The 25871-nt window shown below is 38.8% G+C and overlaps 1 protein-coding gene across 3 annotated transcripts in view; it reads right to left on the bottom strand.

Annotated features, from left to right (window-relative positions):
* Positions 1 to 3994: 3994 nt before the first annotated feature.
* Positions 3995 to 25871, bottom strand: part of arhgef2a (Rho guanine nucleotide exchange factor (GEF) 2a) — a 63565-nt gene continuing 41688 nt past the window's right edge. For all 3 annotated transcript variants that reach the window (XM_073858447.1, XM_073858448.1, XM_073858449.1), the window contains 20 exons: positions 22651 to 22718; positions 22438 to 22501; positions 22231 to 22360; positions 20732 to 20841; positions 20499 to 20642; positions 20060 to 20310; positions 17609 to 17734; positions 15597 to 15714; positions 14667 to 14913; positions 14381 to 14459; positions 14046 to 14218; positions 13885 to 13952; positions 13600 to 13788; positions 13255 to 13353; positions 13103 to 13152; positions 10024 to 10065; positions 9869 to 9919; positions 9468 to 9779; positions 8980 to 9178; positions 3995 to 5276 (listed from right to left, as the gene is read on the bottom strand). In XM_073858447.1, the coding sequence (XP_073714548.1) occupies positions 5206 to 5276; positions 8980 to 9178; positions 9468 to 9779; positions 9869 to 9919; positions 10024 to 10065; positions 13103 to 13152; positions 13255 to 13353; positions 13600 to 13788; positions 13885 to 13952; positions 14046 to 14218; positions 14381 to 14459; positions 14667 to 14913; positions 15597 to 15714; positions 17609 to 17734; positions 20060 to 20310; positions 20499 to 20642; positions 20732 to 20841; positions 22231 to 22360; positions 22438 to 22501; positions 22651 to 22718 (2591 nt within the window). In that variant the 3' untranslated portion in view covers positions 3995 to 5205. The remainder of the gene's footprint in view (positions 5277 to 8979; positions 9179 to 9467; positions 9780 to 9868; positions 9920 to 10023; positions 10066 to 13102; positions 13153 to 13254; positions 13354 to 13599; positions 13789 to 13884; positions 13953 to 14045; positions 14219 to 14380; positions 14460 to 14666; positions 14914 to 15596; positions 15715 to 17608; positions 17735 to 20059; positions 20311 to 20498; positions 20643 to 20731; positions 20842 to 22230; positions 22361 to 22437; positions 22502 to 22650; positions 22719 to 25871) is intronic.

Below are 25871 nucleotides of genomic sequence, written 5' to 3'. Positions count from 1 at the left end.
CAGTGGGATGGCATTTATATCAAAAGCATCATACCCCTCCCATTTTCCAACAAGCCCCGCCCATCCACTGTTATAGCTCACCTAATACAGGCATAAACCCTGATGGGACAGAGCTGTATTGTTATTACTTGAGCTTTTCGATCAAAATATTTTTACATATAGATTCTGCTTATCTATAGATTGTGCAGATCATCCCATGAAATTCGTTGTGAATGAACACGCAGGACACTAGCAAACACGACAAAGGAAAAAGAACAAAAGGCAATGGACAAAGATCAGCTTCAGCTATAATAAGACAAAGCCTCTGTGTTGGTGACAGGCACAGGTGTTTGTCCCTCTGTGTGTGTGTTACATTACTTGCATCCCTAGCTGCACTTTTCCCTTTATGACTCATGTGTCACCACATTTATCATTTTACAGATTTTTTTTTTTTAATGCAAGACACTGTTGTATCATTAACCATGTATAAGCAGCCATAGGAGAACAGTGTTTTGAGCCATTGTCTTTATTCACAGAGTTAATAGATCAAAGTAAATGTATATAAGTTTGAACACAAAGTATATTTAAACTAAAAGAGTGATGCTCTCGAATATCACAGACAATTGCCTGTCCTACCATAGTAATTGTAAGCTGCATCTGAAAAGGAGATTTAGTTCAAAACACAGACAGCAAGAAATGTCATAAATGTGTGATCCTGTAAGCCCATTGTTCTGACGGTGATGTCATTCATGTGCGACATAAACTACTTTTTTGCACTTTCTGATGTCAAGGGACAATGCATGGTGTCAGGTTATGAGTGAGCTTTTATTCTGAGTCATGCGGCCATGGTAAGGTTCAAATTCATTGTTTAAAGGGACAATAAGTAGGATTTACCGCCATCTAGTGGTGAAATTGTTTTTGCATTCAAACGAATAGTGCTCTCTAGCGCCTCGCTTTTCCAAATGCGTGTTGCAACTACGTTAGCCGTTATGTAATCATTGATCTCCTTGACCGTTTCAGCTGGTTCATGTGTTCTGAATGAAAATGCGTTTTGGAAAAGCATTGGTAGGCTAGTGCTTTTTGTCCCTCTCTGCTATTATAGTTATCAGTATGGCGGAACGACTTGGAGGCCTCCTTGGACTTACCCGTTCAATGTAAGTAAAGAGAAGAAATTCTAAGCTTACAAAGAAAAGTCAGATCACTGGCAGAGGTCATTTGACACCAACAAGGACATATTTATGAATAAAGACATTGATTTTGATTAATAAAACATTTAAAACCCTACTTACTGTCACTTTAAGAACAAATAAACATTAAATTAGTTTTAAGATTGAATTACTGAGTATTCTCAAATATTTTATTAAGAGCATCTTAATTTAAATAGGTACTAATTTGAGTACTATGCAAAATTTTTTAATTAAAATATTTGAATATTTTATTATTTAAAATATATTTTTTTTCAATTTAAAATATTTGAATATTTTATTATTTAAAATATATATTTTACAGTAAAACATAACTAAGTAAATGTCCCTAAAATGCAAATGGATTTACATATTTCATTAAGTAAGCAAAGCTTTAAAGGGCACCTATTATGCCAAATCCACTTTTACAAGGTGTACGAACATAAATGTGTATTGGCAACCATACAATGAAAAAAATTCACCCACTTCCTTTTTTTAATTCTCACTAAACCAAAGCAGTCTCATTAGACATGCCAATTTGATTCTCTTGTTAATGTGACATCACACCGACAAAGCCCCGCCCACGGGCACTGACTGACAGTCCTGCCTTACCATAGTTTCCAGCCTTTGCGAGGTGTACGCTGTCCACCATATTTTCATAGTTAGATACTTTTATCTCAGACTGCATTCACAGGAATCAGATTTATTTTTCTGTTGGTGACCCCCCAGTCACATTAGCTACAAGAGACAGAGCGACAGGCTACCATTCATTTTCAATGGGAGTGGCCGTTTGCCAGCGACAAGCGACGAGCTCGCCACTGGGCGAGCAAGGCGGGGCCAAAATAGACAAGCAGGCTATTTTGTGCAAATGCTGAGCGATGCGACAAAGCGACTGCCAATCGGAGTGAAGGAGCAGCGTGACGTAAGTCTGTGGTCGAGTCTGAGAAAATAGTTCAAGATGCGTATTTATGTATATATCTGATAAGTTTTATCTCATATATTTTGTTACTTTTATCGAGAAATAAATACTTTTGAATCCAAAAACACCGTTCTTGTAACTTAAAGTAACACTATGTAGTTTTTTTATCTTTAAATAATGTCTCTAAAATTATTTCAGTGATAGAACAATTTTTTAACTGGACAAATTGTACTGTTGCTGCAACCTGAGCAGCCTCCTAGCTGCTACAAGTACACTCTGAAAGTGGCGGTGGAGGGTAGAGCACACAGCCCCGCCCCTCCCCCTGCCTGCAGAAGAGTGTCTGATACCAGGCACCGTTGCGCTTTTCAACCACATGGGGGAGCTGTAAGACACTTTTACATGGAAACTACATAGTGTTGCTTTAACAATACCTCTAAAGTGACTTTTGATACCGCTTTTAGAAACTAGCTAAAAGGAACGCCCATCAAGCGAGTGCGTGTCGCTCCGTGTCGCTCACTTTTGTAGCTAAGCTAATGTGACTGTAGGGTAAGGGAGTGAGGAGCTGTAGCTCATTTGCATTTAAAGGTACAGACACCTTAAACAGCGCTTTTTTGCTCCCATCCAAACAGGAGCATTTTGGACACGATCTGTTGGGTATCTTGAGCTGAAACCTCACAGACACATTCCGAGCACACACCAGACCCATATTACATGTTGCAAAAATCTGCATAATAGGGGTCCTTTAAACATTAAAGGAATAGTTCACGCAAAAATGAAACATTCTGTCATTCTTTACTCACGCTCAATGCACAAACCTGTAAATATTTCTATGTTCTGCTGAACACAAAATAAGATATTTTTAGCAATGTTTGTAACCAAACTATTTTTGGCCACCATTGATTTCCATAGTATTCATTTTTCCTTTAAGATCAATCTGAGCACTTAAATCATAAATCTTATGTAGTTGAATCCAAGAGGAATATTAATGTCAGACTGCAATTACATTTTTCTTCAATACCTACATCATTGTCTGTTTACCTATTTGCTTTTGTTAAAAAATATTCTTCCTACACACACTGCTGAGAACAGTAAAGTGATGGATGAGGAGAATATAAGTGTGTGTGTGTGTGTTTAAATGCCAGCTATGCTGTGCCATCAAGCTATTAATACCCATCTGTTGGCTGACATTGTCTTATGGATTAGTTGGTAGCCAGGAAGAAAGATCTGCTGGAGATGGATCTCAGATATAAGGCATTAAAAATTTATTTAGTAAAATATGTGGGCACACTAGCTGAGTACAGCATTCTGTATTTTGTTGGCACTCACAAAACAAAGATTTTAAAAATTTACCTTGCATGCGGTGAGGTATATCTGTCAGATTAAATGAAACATATACTTATATATTTACAAGATTTAATATAATTCTCATGTGTATCTAAAATGTGTCTGTGTAGTTTCAGCTCAAAATACCCCACAGATCATTTGTTATAGCATGTCCAAATTTGGGTGCAACCAAAAAAGCGCTATAGTCTGAAACAATAGTATCTTTAGCACCATTGGTGCTAATAAATACATTTAAAAAAGCTTTTGGGTAAAATTAACCTGCCAGTCAGTGGTCGTGGGGGAGGGGCTTTATCAGTGTGATGTCACATTAACAAGAGAATCATGTCTAATGAGACTGCTTTGGCTTTATGGGGATTAAAAAATGAGGGTGGATTTTTTTCCTAACATTTTGTAAAAGTGGATTTTGCATAATATGTGCCCTTTAAAACACTTTGCACTTTCCAAAATCAGTCACAAGTTGTCAAATTATTCTGCAAATATTAGTAGTTATTACAACAAACTTGTGGATTTGTCACATACACAATTCTGTACAAATGAAGGATATAATAGCCAAGCCCTTGCAACAATGTTGTATATGAACTGTTTTAATTCCTTAACTCAGTCTTCTATATCCACTTCAATATCGAAAACATTGTATAAACTTTGTACATCCCATTTTCCATACAAACATTTTATGTGACATCTATAAATCCTATGTTTTGTTCAGCTTTACAGTATGAAGAACGACGCCATACAATAATATCTGCTTCCTGAAATGTTGAACCGAACAAAAGCATAATACATTTGAGCAATATTCAGTCAAGCAAATTTTGGCACAAAATCAAGTAGTTGCAAAAACATTCTTAACCAAACTGAAAGAATTAAGGAAATTGTAGTAAGACACATCAAGTTGAAATTACTGGCAGATATTTGTGATACATTACAGTCGATAAACCATCTCGCATTTACAAAATAAACGCACACTGTGGCTTAGAAACCAATCAAAAAAAACCTTCCTGGGTTATTACGTTCTTTGCTATAGATGCAAATATATCTCTATGTATTGCAGTCAACTGCAATATATTTTTTATCATAAAAGAGCCCTCGGTTTTGTTAAAACCTAGCGATCATAAACTATTACAACAATGTCCATAAAATAGCCATAGAAATTGGTCCCGGATCATTGTTGCGGACTTCTTTCGCTTGTTAAGCTTTCTATTAACATTTAATCTCTCCGACCAAAATAAATAATTTAAAATAAAGCATCACAAAGACCTCTCATGAACTAAAACGTTTTACGTTCTTTAAAAAAAAGCTCTATTCTGGCCTTGTGTTCTACAGCAAAAACATATATATGTATACATTCATATATATGTTACGAGTATGTGTTAGTATCTCACATACAGTACGTATAAAATCTGAATGGTTACTGCAGGTACCCTTGAGAGCTGGGTCATAAAACAGTTACATTTGGTTGATTTAGATACTGTCTCATTCCACTATCAAGTGCAAAGTCCCATGTGCATGACTCCATCTCCAAATCACAATTGGTCAATGGATGTCAAACGCCATATGATTCATATGATACAAAAAAAGAAGGCATGTTGAATATTAACATGCCGCAAACATCCACATAGAAGCTTTAAGCAAAATTACTGGATAAACCTAAATACTGTACATGTACAATGAAATGTATTTTCACTAAATATGATTTCTTTTGTCCTGTAAGGAGGAAGACTTGCTCAGTCTAGAGTCTGTTCCCCTCAGACACAGGTCAGTCTTATTGAGAATTGAAAAATATTAGCAGTTTGATTCGCAGGGTCCCCGGGAATCCACGGCTGACTCGCTTTCCTCGGGAATGTCTTGTAAATCTGGAAAAGAAAAAATAAATTAATAAATTAAATTGAACAACTATATTTTATGGCGTAATAGCACTATTGGGAGTACTTCGACTCGGCGCAGTAACACCCTCCCTCTCCCATTATGAGAGTGAGAAGGGGAGCGGACTTTTCAGGCGAGTCGAAGTACTCCCAAAAGTGCTATTACGCCATAAAATATAGTTCCTCTTTTAAATCCGCTTAGAAAAGCGCTACGTTTTATTTTGTACCACCAAACTTGCTCGTATAACTACTCGTCTTAAATAGGAAAAACGTTGATGTGTTTGGTCACTTCTAACTTTATCTCTAAATGGTACCATTGAATGAATGGGGCTAAGCTAAATGCTATCGAAGCGTCACAGCGCGCTCCAGCGCTTACGTGCACGCACACAGATGATTGAGGGATGTATCAACAATTCTTAGTTAAGGTAATAACATATTTTAATATTGAAAATGAGTAGACTATTTCTTTAAAGTCAAGGCTTTTGTTGATATACATTTATGTGTATACTGATGCTATGACTGTTCAGGTCATAATGAGTGTGATTACTGGTTGTGTTTAGTCAGAGATGTTTATGCTGCTATTACTTCCGTTATCCACCTTTGACACACATACAGTATCTACATATAATCATTCACATTAATAAGTGTATTTATTTGGTCCCAGGAGTTCTCACGACTGCCTGTGTGTTTAAGTTTGTATTTGTGGGTGTTGTGTAATGCTAAATTCAACATGCGCGTGTGTGTGTGTGTGTGCGTGTGTGGTAATGCATTGGTTGCATAACCGTGTGTGTAGGCTGCTTGAGTGTTAGAGAGTGTCAAAGTTCATGCGATTTCAGGAAAAGCTTAAATACACAATGTGTCTGTTGAATATGCAACAATTTTATATAAAAAGATCCGGCTATGCTGACAATCATAAAACATAACCCTCTTTAACATCTCATATGGTGGTTTCAGGGACAGGGCTTAAAGGGATAGTTCACCCAAAAATGAAAATAATGTCATTAATGACTCACTCTCATGTCGTTTCAAACTCGTAAGACCTCATCTTTGGAAACACATTTTAAGATGTTTTAGATTTAGTCAGAGAGATTTCTGATCCTTCATTGAAAATGTATGTACGGTGTACTGTCCATGTCCAGAAAGGTAATAAAAACATCATCAAAGTAGTCCATGTGACATCAGTGGGTGAGTTAGAATTTATTAAAGCATCGAAAATACATTTTGGTCCAAAAATAACAAAAATAACGACTTTATTCAGCACTGTCCTCTCCTCCGCGTCTGCTGCGAATGCGTGTTCACAGTGACGTACAACGCTGCTGACCTACAACGCTGCTGACGTGTTATCCTCAGACATGTTTGCAACTCTTTTCTTTTCAAACTTACAGCGTGCGTCTCCCTCAGACTATAAACGAAGCTTGCGCGCGCAAAAAAAAAAAGCTGGGGCGCACCATATAACACGTCAGCAACGTCGTACATCAGCAGCGTCACTGAAGTCTCATGCACGCGGTTCACAACTAGGGGTGTCACGATTCTCCAAATCCTCGATTCGATTACATTTTCGATTCCAAGGTCACGATTCAATCCGATTCTCGATTTTTACATATTTTTTATATGGCATATAATTTAGAAAAAAATGATATGCCATTATTTATTATTATTATTATAATACTTTAACATTAACATGCACATTGCACAACTCGCATGGGGGTTTGTGGGCTTCACTTAATGCGAGAGCTTGTAGAGAGAGGATTCCTTCTTGCACACACATGACTATGCGCGGTTGGCAGTTACATGGATCGGGCGGATGACGTGACGATAATATTTTAATTAAATTCGGTCGACTGCTTGTTGTTAGCTGTGTCCTTCTAAGCATGCGACCTCTCTGCCTTTCATAGTGGCAGCCACAGAAGTTCAAGAAGAGAACTGAAATGAGACGGTCTAGCCTTCGGAGGACCCACAATTTGCGTCACCTGCTGCACACGCCCCCAGTAGCGCCCACCGCGCCTGTCAGCAGAAAACAGCGGAGGCATTTCTCACTTATTAAAATAAATATGTAATCAGAAAAATGTTAATTTATTTTAGAACATATGACACATTGATGTAGATTAATCTATTCAACAGCATATCAAATAATCAACCTAGAAATATACGCAACATAAACAGAATAATATTAACACAAATATAAATTATATATTAGATTAGATTATATTAGATTATTAAATACTAAAAGTGACAAGAAAAAGTTTTCTAATAAATACACACTTTTATTTAATAAAGCTTTTAATTGTTTGGGATATCCTCAGCTGTTAAGGATCCATTCGTTCTATCATTAACAGCGCGGAGAAATGAGGATGCATTTTGACACAGCTCTAATCAACGCCGGCAAAGGGTACGTGACAAACTCAAAAAATGAGAATTAAAAACAAAGGAAATAGAAGGTCAGAAAAGGGTTGCCTGGAATAAGATTTACAAAGTGGTAAATCAGGAGTGCATGCTATGTAATTTGTGCGTTTAATTTAGGCTATTTATTTATTTATTTTTGTCCCTGTGCGTAAATCGGAGACGGAGTTCACTGCTGATATTCTAGAGCTTTCTAGTCTCGCGGCTGTCATCAGCAGCGTCTTGCATCGCCCAGTCAGCGGATGGCGGGCCGGTGCGGTTTTGAAAACTGGTCAGAAACGTTGGTGCGGATGGATGGTGGACGGATGATGAGTTTTGTTGTGCGGTTGCGGATGAAATAATAGTCCATCCGCGCATCTCTAACATGGACTTAATGCACATGGACTTAATGCGTGTGTCTTGGACTCATAGCATCTGAAATAAATATAAGCAGCTGCGCTTCTCTCTGTCTCACGTGCACACGCTCTCGCATCTGTCCGAAGTCTGAACATAAACTAAAGTAGTAATCCTTATGTATTTGTTCAGTTTTATGCGTTTCATGCAAGCTGAGGCAAACTATCCTTTTGTTTAAAATATAACCCGCTGCATATTTGCGCCTCCCTCACTATCGCGCACGTGCAGAGAGCTGCGCTCTGTCCAAAGTCAGTGGTAATCCTGTTTATGATATGCATTTCAAGGAGTTGTAGCAATACATCCCTCGTGTTTAAAATAGAAATCGCGTTCCGCTGGACCAATGTTTTTAAAGGCATCTCTGAGAGGTTTTTCCTGATATGGGGCCGTGGCAGCATCGACGATCCCATTTTTTAATTCGAAGATTTAAAGATTTAGATTTAAAATCGAAATCGTGACACCCTTATTCACAACAGTACATAAAGTCGTAACTTTTGTTCTTTTTGGACCAAAATGTATTTTCGATGCTTCAATAAATTCTAACTGACCCACTGATGTCACATGGACTAATTTGATGATGTTTTTATTACCTTTCTGGACATGGACAGTATACCGTACATGCATTTTCAAATATAAACCGTCTTAAACTGTGTTTCCAAAGATGAACAGGGGTCTTACGAGTTTGGAATGACATGAGGGTGAGACATTAATGACATTATTTTCATTTTTGGGTGAACTATCCCTTTAAGTCTTGGTTGGCCCAGACTAATATGTATGTTTTAATATGTAATGTTTTTTAAAGATATGTTTGTAAAAACGCCTTAAATGTCCTAATATAGGAGCATCAAAGTTTGATTTCACATTGATTTTAGTCTTTAAGTCTTTCAGTCTTCAATCTACTGACCTCTGGGACTTTCTGAACGAGGAGACCTCCTAGAATCCACCTGGTCGTCGTCATCGTCGTCGTCATCATCATCGGATATCACGTCCACTTCTACGTCACTGCATTCCTGCAAGCCATCCGATTGGTCCATAGATTCCTGACTGACCAATGGAATGTCAGCGTTGGGGTCCGTATCGCTCTCTCTGCGAGTGGGTGTGGCCTTAAAAAGAGGTCAGAATGATTAAAGTAATGGTTTAAAATAATTTAAAATAAACTGGTTTAACATCATATATACAGAAGTGTACAATATTGTAAATTCTAGACAACGAGGTGGCAACTTTTGTTCATTTTATTTTATCAATTTATTATTTATCTTTACTGTCTCTGACTGTCTCAAACTTTGATGCTCCTAATCTCATAATTAGATTCAGACATTAGTCTAGATTTTACAAACAGTATCACAGATGTAATTGTATAATGTTGTAAGTCAAAACATTTAACAATCTCACCTGTGAGCCTGTAGTTCCAGTACTGTCCACTGGAGCGGCACTATTGCTCTTAAGATCCCTGAGCTGTTTTTCCAGCTGGGCTCTTGCTCTCTCGCTCTCCCTGAGTTTTCCTTCAGCTACCCTGAGTCGCACAAGCTCCTCCTGTAAGAGACTGTGTTGCCGTTGCAGCAGCGTCAGCTCGCCCATCGAGCCTACGTCACTCGCGGCATCCCGGGACATAGAGCGAACCGCACGAAACACTGTAGTGGCTGGAGACACAGGGTTCTCCCGTAGGGTGAGCTCTAAAATGGAGTCTTGTTGTATCACCACACCCTAAGAGAGGGTAAATGTTTATTTTTGTAACGCTTTACAGATTGTGTTTTTTATTGAAATGTATTTTGCATTTTGCAGTGCATGTGTACCTGCAGAGCGTGTAGTTGTGCGCTGAGATTAACCAGTCTTTGTGACACCCCCTGAAACACAAACCCATACAGATCGATATGCAGTCTACATTTAAAAAAAAAATGTTGTCCTTATAACAGTTAAAACAGGCAGGTCCTGCACTAAATGGCATTACCTCACTAGATATTTTGTCTGCCATTTGATTCCCATTTCCATCCTGCAGAGAAACAGAGATTTTCAGATTATTCACACAACTGTACAAGCTGTCCTCTGTCAGTACACACACTGAATATTACAGTCTGTTATGTGTCATTAAAAGGGGAGATGAGGCACAGCTTTCAGCAACAGAGATGTGGAGTCGTGATGCTGAGTTTTTGGTAGGTGCAGGTTGCCACGGAAACCGTCGAGTTTCAGATGGGTTTGGAAATGACTAATTTTTTCCAGGATTACATAAAAACCCAGTAATAGCAAGAAACAATCTGGCCTTAAACATAGTTATTACATTGTATAAAAATGTTTGAGGAGTGTAATGTGACGCAGGTAGATGTGGGTGATGAGAGGTAGAATATATCATAAAAACATTAATAATATGTAAAGGAATCTGTAAATATGAGACCATATATTCTTTTTTGGCTTTGCCTGTGTGAGTTGTATTTTTTTCTGTTAAAAAATATGAGCTGTGTTTGTTAAATGGTTATTAGGGTGCTTCAGAATTAGTGCTGCACAATTAATCGCATCGCAATCGCGATGTCAGCCTGTGCGATTATATGACAGCAAAATGTTGCAATTATATTAAATAAATGAATGTGTGGACTTGTTAACACAAACTTTCTGATAACAGTTTGATGATTTTCCTTGCTGTTTAAAAAAAGAAAGAAAAACGAACAAAAAAGGCAGTGCACGTGTGGCATGCACACGTGTGGTGTGCGTCGTCACTTGTGTGTGCGCATCGCGGAAATACCAGCGCGAAGATAGATGCAGAGGAGGTTGACAGTGATCTGGTAGCTGAAAAAACTCTACGTCTGTTGTATGGCGGTATTTTGGATTTAGGATTACTGACACTGAGCAGTTGCTACATCACGTGGCAATACGAAAAATTTCTAGTTTTACAAATTTTTCTTAAAACCCATCAAGTTGACTCATGATACCATTTATTATAATCGCAATCGCACATCGCAATATTAGCATCAATAACCGCAATGGGAAAAATTACCCAAATCGTGCAGCCCTATTCAGAATCTTACCAGGTGTTGCTAAGGTGTTCTGAAAGGTTAAGCATGTTTGTTGCTAGTTTGTTCTAAGAAGTTTCAGAAAGTTGTCAAGTGGTTGCTAAGGTGTTTTAAGAGGTTTAGAACATTGACAGATAGTTGCTAGGGAATTCGGACTCCTGAGAAGGTTTGAAATATAGCCAGGTGGATGCTAAGGTGTTCTGAGAAGTTTACAACATTGTCTGGTGGTTGCCAGGGAGTTTTAAGAGGTTAACAGTACGTTTACACGGGGCGTAAGCGTTAACGCTTTCCATTCACTTTCAATGGGTGATATATGTTGCCGAAATGAATTGTTGATCCGTCGGCGCCGCGTCACTGTCGTTGCTCACGGAAGAAGTTGAACAATTCACAACTTTTCAAGTCCGGAGAATGTGTTGCGGCCAATGTGATTGGCTGTTGGCCACGCTTGTTCCGTCAAGCGTTAACACTTCCGTCTCATGTGAATGTACCGTAAGAAAAACACACGTGGTTGCTAGGAGTAGAAGTTGGAAGTTTTGGAATGTTACCAAATGGTTGCTAAGGTGTTTTCTGAGGTTTAGCACTAGAGGTCGACCAATATGGGTTTTTTTATGGCCAATGCCGATATTAATAAAACTGTATGTCAGACTTTGGCTTTACATTGAGTGATACTGAGTGTCTTTTTTATTACAAACATCAAATTTAAGTAAAAGAGAAATTTACTGGCCCACTGAAAAGATTTATCGCCTGATGCCGAAAAAAATTATAATTTAAAAATCGTCCGATATATCAGCCTCTGCAAAATATTGTCCATCACTATTTATCACGTTGCCAGGGGTTCGGTCAGAAGAATATATTTTAATGCTTACATATGACTCCTACAATGTAAACGTACATAACATTTTAACCAGTCCCTCCAGAAAAACGCGATTATGTGATCGCATTATTTAACACATAATCAGCCAAAGTCTGAATATTTATGCGGGGGGACGATTTTTTTTCAAATACACCGCACTTTCGCAGCATAGATTGCAGATTTCTGTGCGCAGTTTTTGCAAGTTCATGCTATTTTTGGAAGTTCCCGCAATTTAAATAAATATCCCGCATATTCCATCGCATTTTTAAGAAATGTACAGGTGCGGTAATCATTGTTGATTGTCTTGATCTATCTGAACCGGGTGTGCCTCATAAGCCTTGAAAAGTGAAGCCTCTGGCTCTTTGATCGCCCCCTGGTGGCTGGCTGCAGTACAAGTCATAACCCCGCCCTCTCCATTCAAATGAATGGGACTATGCTCTAAATAAAAAAAATATTTACACTTCCAATAAAAGTTTTCGAAAGATGGTTTTGGTCCTTTCAAGTAGTTGTTATCACGCTGATATATGTTCAATTGTTCATTTTTGTGATAAGTTTCATTTTAGCTTGTAATTTGATGCTATAGAAACGGGGCGTGTCGTTATGATTGGAGTGGTTGAATTGGCCGCGCAAGCGTTTGGGCGGAAGTTTGATACCGCGGCTCCGCCTCTGGCTTCACGGACGATTCCTTCTGCGCATGCCTTGGCTCCAAACTGACGTTTTACGTAACATGGCGGCGACCGTGGTCGGACATTTTTGGCTTCAATTCATTACAATGGTGGGAGGCAACGTCGCGTCGTCCATCTTTTTTTACAGTCTATGATCTGAACACAGTTAAGTGATGTGCCGCATTTGTTGTTTGTATACCCTGAAGATGGTATTTTGACCGAAAGCTTGGTGAGGTTATTAAAACCTACTGCTAAAGGATTTAAGTGTGCAGACGTCTTTATTTTTATTAAGAAAATGATGTCGCAAGATCAAGGATTTTTGCCTGAAACAATCACAAAAAACTCAGTGTTTTTCTGGAAGGACTGTTTAACCCATTTTATAAATATCACATCTCTCCTCAACAGGTCTTATAATTTAAACCATTTGAAATAATAATTGAACTGGTTCCTTACTTTATAAAATGACAGCTACAAAATTGTATAAAAAAAAGTAAAATAAAAATTTACATGAGCAGCTTGGTTTTCCTGAGAGCCATTGACTAGCACCTCTTGACCATCTAGAAGAAAAAAAGCACATTGGTCAGATATATATGATATATAGCCAATCAGAGATGGCAAACCATTCACACATTGAGGCATGCGTCTGTATTGACACGCACTGATTACTAGCGCTCCAGTGTGGTTGTGGTGGCCGTTGGAACTGCAGGGCACAGAAATCTCAAAATCAGATCCTAACAGCAGCTCTGTCAACCTGTCCACTGCAAAAAGAATTAAAGATTTAAAAATACATATCAATAAATATCTGAGTAAAAGCACCATGATTTACCTTGCGTTGGTTAGATTCAAAAGATAATTCAAATATTCTGAATATTTTAAATATATTTGGTTACAGCCATGCAATTGTAAAATGCATAAAAAATATGCACAACAAAAACCTCTTCACCCGAATATATGATCATAAATATTGCATTTTAATGATCCATCAATACTATATTAACATTAACCTTCGGTTATGGCGTGAGTGAGTAGCTGTTCTCCCTGCGGGGCCTGAGAAGAATCGGCTCTAAAAAGGTTTCTGGAACAAGGCGGCAGGGCGATCTCGTAACCTCCCATAACCTCTGCCATGTCAGAAAACAAGGTTACCCGCTCCTGAAGAAGCTCTAACACCTCCCTGTCCTTCTGCTGGATATCAGCTGAATGAATGAAAACAAACATGTTCAAAGCGGCTATTTAAAATATCAACAACCTTCACTTTTGCACTTAATGTATGTAAGTTTGAGTTTACAAACCTTTGAGTCTTCGCAGAAGGGCCTTATCTTCTGTTTCTATTAACGGGAATTCTTCTCTTGAGGGACAGCTGTGTCACAAAATGATCATGATGAACATTTTAAGTTATTTATACCACTGTAAACAGACTGATGGTACTGTTTATAGATTAAACTGCATATACCTGCTGATGGTTTGCTGGATGAGCCGTATCCAGGTGTTTCTATCCTCTTTGGATGCAGCGTAAAGCTCGTACATCTCAGGTGGGCTGGACTCGCTGATTAGGAATAGCCCTCGCTCCTGATTGGCTATATCTCTGATCAATAGATTCTGCAGCGAAACAACTGCCGACTTATCCTATGGCAGAAAAATGTGTGAAACTTAGACCTAAACTAAGCTTGTCATCATTGTATAGATTTTTGATCAGTTTTTTAACACTAATTACTGTACAAGTACAAATAATGGTGATGTTTGACTAAATAAGTGCTTATAATTATGGGAGAAATATTTAATAATTACCAAACTGGCAAAGATGAACCTTTGATCCTTCTCTTGCAAGAAAACTAAAATGTCCGTCATCAACAGAACATGAACATCTAATTTGAAACAGAAAAGAAACACAAACACAAGAACATGTCAGCCAGTATAACAACTTCTATCTAATATCTATATATGACTTTTTTTTATTATATATGAGTTTTTGCATACACATGCAAATGGCTAGACAATCATTAATTACTTTATAAGATTTAACTTGACAAAATAAACACAGAACCAAAAACTCCCAAAACTCTGTGGCACATCTTTGAGTCGAGAGCTGGGGGTTTTCCAGAGTAGTGTCCCTTCATGGATCAGCTGTCTGCGGAGAAATTCTGCTGGTTTGAACAAAGCTCCAGAGCGAAGTTTAGCCTCGGCACGCGGGTCGACCTTGGAACGGATCTCCTGTAACCGATGTGTCCTTTCCAGCTCCATCACCTGATGATCTATGGAGCTGAGCAGCTCGCGTATGTGACACAGAGCTTGAGACAGGCCTGCAGCTTCCTCGGGATTGTCTGCACACACACATTTAAAAAAAATGCATTGGTTTATGAATTAAATTTTAACTTTTAAATTTTTTAATTCCACTATTTAGTGCAAACTACATGCATTAAATCAAAGAAAATTATTCGCACATTTAATATATTTATCAAGTTTGTGTTTGTAGGAATCGAACCCATTACTCTAGTGTTGCTAGCAAAATGCTACACGTTTTAAAATTTAAAGGGACACTTCACCCATTTTGTCACCCAAGCTTTGTATAGTTAGAACCCCAGACATTTTTTTGAATGGTCGTGCATAATTTCCTCAGTTTCCGCTGAGACAGGAGATATACAGATTTCAGTGTTGCACTTCCTTCTTTCAATGATGTAAAAATCGTCATTTTGCATCATTGAAAGAAGGAAGTCCAATATCTTTGTTGAGGCAGTGAGACTACAAACACCCCTTTTCTCGGTCAAATAGGCACCAAATTCTAAATGTATGTTACATTTACCTACAAATATAACACACTTTCAATAAAGATTAACGTTTCTACGGGTGAAATGCTCCTTTAAGCAACAGTGTTTGAATTTCAGTTAATGGTCACGTTGCATTACCAGATGGTAAGTTGGTGAAAAAATTGTGTAGGGAATTCAGTGTGAATTCATTATACCGACATTTATATGATTATCTACCTCAGACACTTTCTCCGTCTCACCTTTGGTGTTGTCATAGATACGCTGCACCAGGACGGGGTATTTGGTAATGCGCTGGGTAACCAGCAGGATGCACTCTTGGAACCCATGACGACGGAGCAGAGGTCCCCGACTCGCCCTCTTAAATAAAAAACACAATAAATGGACTGTTACAATAAGGAAGAAGGAATGTATGCCTGTTTGCCCAGAAGCTTTTTGCTCACACATAACCCCAAAGTCCTAAGATAGGTTTCATAAAAGCATCTACTTTGTCTAGCATATTTCTCACAAAAATTCCTTAGATTAAAGCACAAAACTTTAAAATAAATGGTGACAGCATAGCTCAGCTAAGCTCAGGAAATATTTGTTAAAGGATTACTCCTCTTTCATAAAAAAATCTTGATAGTTCACTCACCACAATATCATCCAAGACGTTTATGTCTTTCTTTTTTCAGTCAAGTTTACTATTTAAAATTTAATAGACTTTATTGGAGTGCAACAGTTCCAATGCAGTTTAACATTGCAGTCTCACTGCAGCTTCAAAGGGGGTCTTATCTAACGAAACAATAATTTTCACGAAAAAAGAAAGACTTTTAAACCACAACTTCTCGTCTTGCACTAGTCGCGTGACCCACCACCTTTCAACGTGATTACGCAATACATAAGGTCACGCTGGTACGCCACATGGCTAGTGCAAGACGTATGAGGTATGCGAAACTACCACTTTATTGTTTACAAGTGTGAAGATAGATGACTGATTCGACGTTGTTGTATGTGGACTGATACTAATTAATGTCTATGTGTCAATTTATTGTAAAGCGTGACCTTTCGACGTGATTGCGTAATACGTAAGGTCACGCTGGCGCATCACACGGCTAGTGCAAGACACGAAGTTAAGGTTTAGAAGTACATATTTCTACATTTTTATTATGAAAATGATAATCGCTTCGCTAGATAAGACCCTTATGCCCGTTTGGGATCGTTTAGAGTCCTTTGAAGCTGTGTTGAAACTGCAATTTTAAATAGCATTGAAACTGTGAAATGTTACGGTCCAATAAAGTCTATTAAATTGAGAAAAATCCTGGAATGTTTTCCTTAAAAAATTTAATTTCTTCTCGACTGAACAAAGAAAGACATCAACATCTTGGATGATATGGGAGTGAGATTTTTAATGAAAGTGGAGTATTCCATTAAATACATGCTTCCTATCAGCTGATGCATCTTGTTTTCAAATTTGTGACCCAGTCTGTAAAAACCATTAGTCATTTTTTGTGATTAACTGTTTTCTACCTAATATCATCCCACATAATGTAAAAATATATATAAATATAACATAGATGTTTAATATTGACTGAGTAGGGTCAATCAATGACTAAAACCAAACATTGATGCTCCTTTTATCTGGATTTCACAGACAAAGTCACATTTGATAATTTGACAGATGTATTTACCCAAAGTGACATTTTGGTATTGCGTTAACATCCGGCTCTCCCAGTTTATAAATATTAATCTTTTTTTATAGCTCTTACAATCCTGTTATCTCAAAAATCGGACTTTAGGTTATCACCTGACTCCAATTTGCTTTTATAATACATATTAGCCTCCTAGGAAATATACACAGTCAATTAATATTTACATAATGTGAAACATTAAAATTGCAATCCATATCTTTGATGCATTTCTATTGGCATTATTTGTGCCGTGTTTGTCTATTGTTGTGACGTAGCTAAAGATCAGACCACATTTTATGAACATTTTATTCCACAGGGATTGACAGATGTTTGGATGCAACCGTGTTTCCAAATAAATAAAAATAGGGAGTGCAATTGAGACACCTGTAAAACTGATGATTCACGCATCCATGAAAGGCGTGAAGCTATTAGCGCACCCACAGACTATCATTCATCACTTAACATTGTTGTGTCCTCCCACTAATAACACAAGGTTCAGGTGGAGCTTTGGTCACATCAGCAGTCGCTCTGCACTTATGCAAACTCTAACTGAGTCATTGGTATCATCTCGCTTGTCCTCTTACCCGTACGAAGAGCTGGAGTCTCTTGTCTCTAGCCAGCAGCTCTTTGTACAGTTTGACAGCTTTCATGTGACGACTGCAGAATTCGGCGTAGGCCTTCAGCATTTCATCTGCACATTGACCTGAAAACTGACGCACATACAAACACAGTGAGCATTTTTTTCTTTGACACCTGGAAGCTTTCAAACACCCACTCTCAAAGTTTCGGAGAGAATGACACAGTGTTTCGCTTTCAATTGAGTGGCTTTTCTCTGACTTTCCATTGACATTCAGTGTAAGACGTGACATCATGTTTTTCCCTTTATTTTTGCTTATATGTGACATTTGAAGCTGAATTCTTAACAGATGTGTTTAGACAAATTTCTCAAAAAGGTTGATGGTAAGCAAATGCATTCACAATCCTGCTGAAAAGACCAGCAAACACAGACACACACACGGACACAATACACAAACACAGATGCACACACAGAGAGACACAGACACACATGCAGTGGCACAAACACAAATTCACACACACACAAAGAGAAACACAGACACACACGCACAGAGACACTGACACAAACATAAACAAAGACACAAACACAGGCACAGAGACACAAACATACTGCACAGAGACACTGACACACACGCACAGTGACACTGACAGACACGCACAGAGACACTGACACACACGCACAGAGACACTGACACACATTCTCAGAGACACAAACACACACAGAGACACTGACACAGGTAAAGAAGAGACACTGACACACATGCACAGAGACACTAACAGACACATAAAGAGACACAAACACACATGCACAGAGACACTGAGACACATGAACAGAGACACTGAGACACATGAACAGAGACACTGACACACATGCACAGAGACACTAACAGACACATAAAGAGACACAAACACACATGCACAGAGACACTGACACACATGAACAGAGACACTGACACACAGAGACACTAACAGACACATACAGAGACACAAACACGCATGCACAGAGACACTGACACACACGCACAGAGACACTGACACACACGCACAGAGACACTGACACACACGCACACACAGAGACACTGACACACATTCACAGAGACACAAACACACACGCACAGAGACACTGACACACATGTAAAGAAGAGACACTGACACACATGCACAGAGACACTTAAACACACATGCACAGAGACACTAACAGACACATAAAGAGACACAAACACACATGCACAGAGACATTGAGACACATGAACAGAGGCACTGACACACATGCACAGACACTGACACACATGCACAGAGACACTAAAAACGTAAATAGACACTTACACACATGCACAGACACACTGACACACACGTAATGAGACACAAACACACATGCACAGAGACACTGACACACATGCACAGAGACACTGACACACGCGCACAGAGACACTGACACACATTCACAGAGACACAAACACACACGAACAGAGACACAAACACACACGCACACAGAGACACTTACACACACTCACAGAGACACACACACACACACACACACACACAGAGACACTGACACACATGTAAAGATGAGACACTGACACACATGCACAGAGACACTTACACACACATGCACAGAGACACTAACAGACACATAAAGAGACACAAACACACATGCACAGAGACATTGAGACACTGACACACATGCACAGACACTGACACACACGCACAGAGACACTGACACACACACACACACACACAGAGACACTGACACACACATAAAGAGACACAAACACACATGCACAGAGACTTTGCCACACACATGCACAGAGACACTGACACACAGAGACACATTCACAGAGACACACACGCGCACAGAGACACTGACACACATTCACAGAGACACACACGCACAGAGACACTGACACACATTCACAGAGACACACACACAGAGACACTGAAACACACGTAAAGAGACACAAACACACATGCACAGAGACACTAACACACGTAAAGAGACACAAACACACGTAAAGAAACACAAACACACGTGCACAGAGACACTAACACACGTACTGTAAAGAGACACAAACACACATGCACAGAGACACTAACACACGTAAGGAGACACAAACACACATGCACAGAGACACTAACACACGTAAAGAGACACAAACACACATGCACAGAGACACTAACACACGTAAAAAGACACAAACACACATGCACAGAGACACTAACACACGTAAAGAGACACAAACACACATGCACAGAGACAGTAACACATGTAAAAAGACACAAACACACATGCACAGAGACACTAACACACGCAAAGAGACACAAACACACACGCACAGAGATACAGACACAAATAGACAAAGACAGACAGACACACACCCATACACACTGAGACACAGAAACACATGCACAGGGACTCTGACATACAGTATACAAAGACACAAACTCCCACACACACACACCTGTTTCATAAGCACATCACTGATCTGGGTGATGGTGAAATTATTAGTGCTGTCATTTTGAAGGCTGTGGGAGCGGCGAGCGAGGAGCTGGTTGAGGAAATGCGTATGCAGCGACAGCAGTCGCTCCAGGCAGGGGAACAGCGCATGTACGACCCCCGGCTCCAGCTGCACCTCTTCAAGCATACCCCGTCTAAACACCCCCTCCATGATCCGAAGCGTCCGCACGTGGTGAATCTCCGTCTGGATCAACTCTGCAACAGAGGAGCATTTTGCTTTCATGGTTTAACACATAACTTCAGGTAGACTTCAAATGGTGTCCTTTTAAATGAAATCAGTTCCCATTTCAGATCATATTAGCAGTATTTTTAGATGGCCTGGTTACAATTATACATGCTTTGATCCCAAAGCATTAGAAATGTATTGCATATCTCATGCTAACCATAAATGACATCCTGTCTCTTGATAACGTCTTTACGGTGGGTCTGCAGGTAAGCAGAGTCAACGGCCATGCTCCAGGAATCCGCTTCAAATTCCCGCCCCTCGTACTCCAGCTCTTCCAACAAAGAATTGAAGTATCCCTCTCCTAGAAACGGGTGAACATTATGCTATTACCATTAGGTTTGTTTAATATAATTAAAACCAAGTGTGTCACCATGCCTTTGTGTGTCTCACCCTCATCGTTAAGTGACTCCATGGACATGGTCCTGCTCCTGAAGTTGAGAGAGTCTGTGGATTGGGACAAGATCCTGCGCAGTCCCAGAGGAGAGTCATCATTCAGAGTCCTGCACGCGCATGCACAAACACAAACACACAGATGATGTGCATGCATACAAACATGCATCACAACAATCACATGCACAAGACACACACAAAAAAACAACAACAAAATGAGAGGCAGGCATCATAATGGAAACAGAATATAAAAAATAACACACATAACAAATAATAAATTAAATTATATTAAATAAAAATAATAAGGTGAACACACTGGTTAATAAATAACAATTTAAATAATCCTTACATTAAACTATAACAGTCCAACACACAAACACAAACAAAGAAAAAAACACAAAGATGAGAAATTAGTGCCAGTTCTCGGATCTGATTGGATAAGACACACATTGAACAATACAACCAGCATTGTGACGCTTAAAGGATTAGTCAATTTTCTTAAAAATCCAGATAATTTACTCACCACCATGTCATCCAAAATGTTGATGTCTTTCTTTGTTCAGTCGAGAAGAAATTATGTTTTTTGAGGGAAACGTTCCAGGATTTTTCTCGTTTTGATGGACTTTAATGGACCCCAGCGCTTAACAGTTTTAATGCAGTTAAATTGCAGTTTCGAAGGACTCTAGGCGATCCCAAACGGGGCATGGGGGTCTTATCTAGCGAAACGATTGTCATTTTTGTCAAGATAAATTAAAAATATGCACTTTTAATCCACAACTTCTCTTCTTCCTCCGGCCGTGTGACGAGCCAGCTTGAACTCACGCTATTGCGTAATGACGTCGAAAGGTCACGTGTTACATATATGAAACGCACATTTGCGGACCATTTTAAACAATAAACTGACACAAAGACATTAATTAGTATCATTCCACATACAACAACGTCAGAACGGTCCTCTTTCTCCACACTTGTAAACACTGGGGCGTAGTTTCAATAAGTCATCCGTGACCTCTTGACGTGATGACGTATTGTGTGAGGTCGCGCTGCCGCGTCACAGAACTGGAGAAAGACGAGAAGTTGTGGTTTAAAATTGCATTTTTTTTCTTGCCGAAAATGACAATCGTTTTGCTACATAAGACCCTTATGCCTCGTTTCGGATCATTTAGAGTCCTTTGAAACTGCAATTTCAAACTGCACCAAAACTGCCAAGTGCCGGGGTCCATTTTAGTCCACCAAAACGAGAAAAATCCTGGAATGTCCCCCTATAAAAAAACATAATTTCTTCTCGACTGAACAAAGAAAGACATCAACACCCCGGACGACATGGTGGCGAGCAAACCACCTGGATTTTTTTTAAGAAAATGGACTAATCCTTTAACTATTTTGTATCAACCGCCAAGGTAAGCTTATGAACGCTCATAATTATTATAATGCTTTTATATTATCTAATGCCATAGCCCCATTCCTAATGTTTAATATTTGTTATTTGCACAACTCACCCTGCAATGTTGTTGGTTGAGACGCTTTTGGACAATAAGAGAGAAGATCGCCCGCGTCGAGCACCTAGCAGTGACTGCCGAAGACTGTCTGAAGGGTAAATGGCTGAGCTGGGTCTATCTTTTAAATGTGCTTTAGTGGGACAAAAAGACAACATTTAGACAACCTTTTATTTAGAGAAGTAAACCTTGTTTCTAACACATTCTTACCTTTGTTCCTCAACGTCACGTTCTGATAGGCCGAATTGTTCCTCATCAGCGCCAGTTTCTGTTGCTATTGTGATAGATAGAGATAGATCAGCTACCTACATCACACACGTCATTTTTATTAACCACATCCAGGGCCTCTTATATATATATATCACACTATGAATTAACTAGTCAGTGGTTTTGTCTAACCCATGTGACTCATATGTCACCTACCTTTTGTTTCATTTTCACACAGTTCGGCAACGTGTCCCGGCAGCGATTGTGGATGGTGACGTTACAAGCTAAAAAACAGAAGACAAACATTCTGTTATTTCATCTCCTGTGTTGTGCTGGGCAAAGATTAATCGCGATTAATCGCATACAAAATAAAAGTGATTTTTGACATATTATATTATAAACTACATCATATAGAGTTTGTGCTGTGTATAATTATTATGTATATTTAACCACACACACGTACATTTATTTATTTCTGAATATTTATATAATAGGAACTATATTTTATGGCGTAATAGCACTTTTGGGAGTACTTCGACTCGCCTGAAAAGTCCGCTCCCCTTCTCACTCTCATAATGGGAGAAGGAGGGTGTTACTGCACCGAGTCGAAGTACTCCTAAAAGTGCTATTACGCCATAAAATGTAGCTCCTCTTTTAAATCCGCTTAGAAAAGCGCTACGTTTTATTTTGTACCACCAAACTTGCTCGTATAACTACTCGTCTTAAATAGGAAAAACGTTGATGTGTTATGGTCACTTCTAACTTTATCTCTAAATGGCACCATTGAACGAATGGGGCCAAGCCAAATGCCATCGCAGCACAGCAGAGCGCTCCAGTGCCCACGTGCACGCACACAGATGACAGAGGGATGTATCAACAATTCTTAGTTAAGGTAATAACATATTTTAATATTGAAAATGAGTAGACTATTCCTTTAATCTTTTCCCAGCCCTATACTGTACATGCATGAATGTGTGTATTTATATTTACATAATAACTACACACTGCATAAACTCATATATTATGCCAAAAATCACTATTTTGTATGCGATTAATCGCGATTAATCTTTGCCCAGCATCCCCTTGTTTGGAGGGTGTCCACTCCCACCACAGAGTAAAATCTTTATATCGATCACATTTATGTGGCAATGTGATAAAGGTGATCCTATCACAATAACATTTAAGAGGAAGTTTGTTAAATATAATCTTTAGACAGTTACATTTAAGTAATAAAGTGAATTTAAGCTACAAAAAATTTTAACTACTGTCTCTTTCTTTTGGTTATGGCTGACACAGCTTTGATATAGCTTACTGTACTATATATACACACCTTATTTTCTCTTTCTGTAGTATCGAAGCAAATAGCAATTGAGCAATTTCAAAGACACAATACCTGTTTTTTGCTGGTCTTTCTCTGCTTCTTGACCTCTGTCCATGTCTGCGTTATAATCTGAGCTTTTAGACTTTCTTTCCCACATGCTACTGGCCACTGTTAGTTTTGCTACAGCGTATGCTTTTGTCTCATGACCCCTATTGTTTCAGAACAGCTTTGCTTCCTGTTTTGTGGGTGTTTGGGAAGGAAGAGGGACGGGGCTCCGGCGGGGTTTCCCTGCCCCGATCCCCCCACAACACACCAACACCAGTCTAAATAATAACCCACTGCATAGCACTGGCCTTTTATAGGTACTGTACTATAAACACCCCCGGGGAATTTTTTTTTTGTTTCGGTTATGTTATACTTATGCCGCGTTCCAGGCAACCTGTAACCCGTGTTTTTTCAACCTTTTACCCGTGAAAGTGCACTGGAACGGCAGTTAAACCCGTGACTTCCCAGCCATGAACTCATACTAGATCGATGTACTCGTGAGTTTTGGAGTCGTGATTTACGGGCTCAAAAACCTGCCTGGAACGCAGCATTAGTATGTATTTTTGCTAAAATTCCTTTGGTGAAATATTAAAGAAACAACAGAAGGCTGTCATTACAATATATACGAAGATATAACTCAGTGGAGTGATATCGTTGTTGTGATATTGGATGAATCTGATGAAAAAGGCTTGAAATCTTTTTGTGAATTTGTTAATAAAACTATTATGGATATACATACGAGGACTGTATATGCACACTGCCAGAAAAAATGTCTCTGAGGTACAAATATGAACTCTTTTTGTCATTTTTTTTCTGACAGTGTATAGTAGGAAAGCAAATATCTCCATGTTAACGTTCTTTAATTTGATTGTTTATAAGAAACAATTGAGATTAGTCAATATGAAATGCCGTATTCGTACAGTACCGTGATACACACACTCCTGTTTTGACTCATTCGAAGCTACTTTTAGAACTGATCTAGAAACAGTCCTTCCACTCTGTAGGTGGTTTTTTCAAATGCCCCTTGCTCACCCTGTTGCTGGGTTTTGAGGCAGAACCTACAGTACATGCTCAACACCTACACAAGCTATCGGTGAAATCAATACCAGAGCCTAGACCAGAGCAGCCGAACACAGAGTCAGAGCGACGGCCCTTATCGGCGAGCCATTTCTTTTGTCTGGATGCTAAAATCTGATCTTGATGACAAAATAGGGAAGAAGTTTAAAACAATAGTAAAAGAGAGAACAAGAAATGAAAGATGAGCTAAACGAACAGTAAAAACAGGAAAGGGTGTGAGAGTGTGCTCAAGTTTATAAATGTAAATGTGCTTTAAGTTCCAGGTTAAAAGCGTTTGTATCATCATTTTTATTGAAACAGAACATTTGCAATTGCAATTACATTGGGCAGCATGTTAAATAGCAAAAAAAACTCTGCATGCTTCTAAAAATATAGCCTCACTACTTAAACATGTTAAAATTCAACTAATATACAACTTTAAAGGAAAACACCATAGTTTTTCAATATTTTACTATATTCTTACCTCATCTTCAATTCGTGCATTTTAATCTTTGTACAGTGCCTCATGAATGTGTTAGCATTTAGCCTAGCCCCATTCATTCCCTAGGATCCAAACAGAGATGAATTTAGAAGCTACCAAACACTTCCATGTTTTCTCTATTTAAAGACTGTTACATGAGTAGTTACACGAGTAAGTATGGTGCCACGAAATAAAACTTTTGTTTGGAGCCATAGGAATGAAAGGGGCTAGGCTAAATGCTAACGCATTCACGAAGTGCTGTACAAAGATTAAAAGTGCACGCATTGAAAAAAGTTAAGTATGTATTATTTCACCTAAGTTAAGGTAAGAACATAGTAAAATATTGACAAAATGGTGGTGTTTTCCTTTAACTGTGTTTTTGTTAAAGGGAGGGGATGCTGCATAAACAGTCACTTCAGATAAGGAGAAAATTATGTTGTTTTTATTGCTCTATTCAGTGTTTACACATCAAGAGCTTTGATCTTCAAAGGGAAAGGGGCATAGTGATGATCACTTCTGGTTGGATTCTGCCTA

Source organism: Misgurnus anguillicaudatus, chromosome 20 (assembly GCF_027580225.2).
Source record: "Misgurnus anguillicaudatus chromosome 20, ASM2758022v2, whole genome shotgun sequence".
Lineage (NCBI taxonomy): Eukaryota > Metazoa > Chordata > Actinopteri > Cypriniformes > Cobitidae > Misgurnus > Misgurnus anguillicaudatus.
The sequence above is the reverse complement of the archived record's forward strand: the minus strand, read 5'-3'. Positions and strand labels throughout refer to the sequence as shown.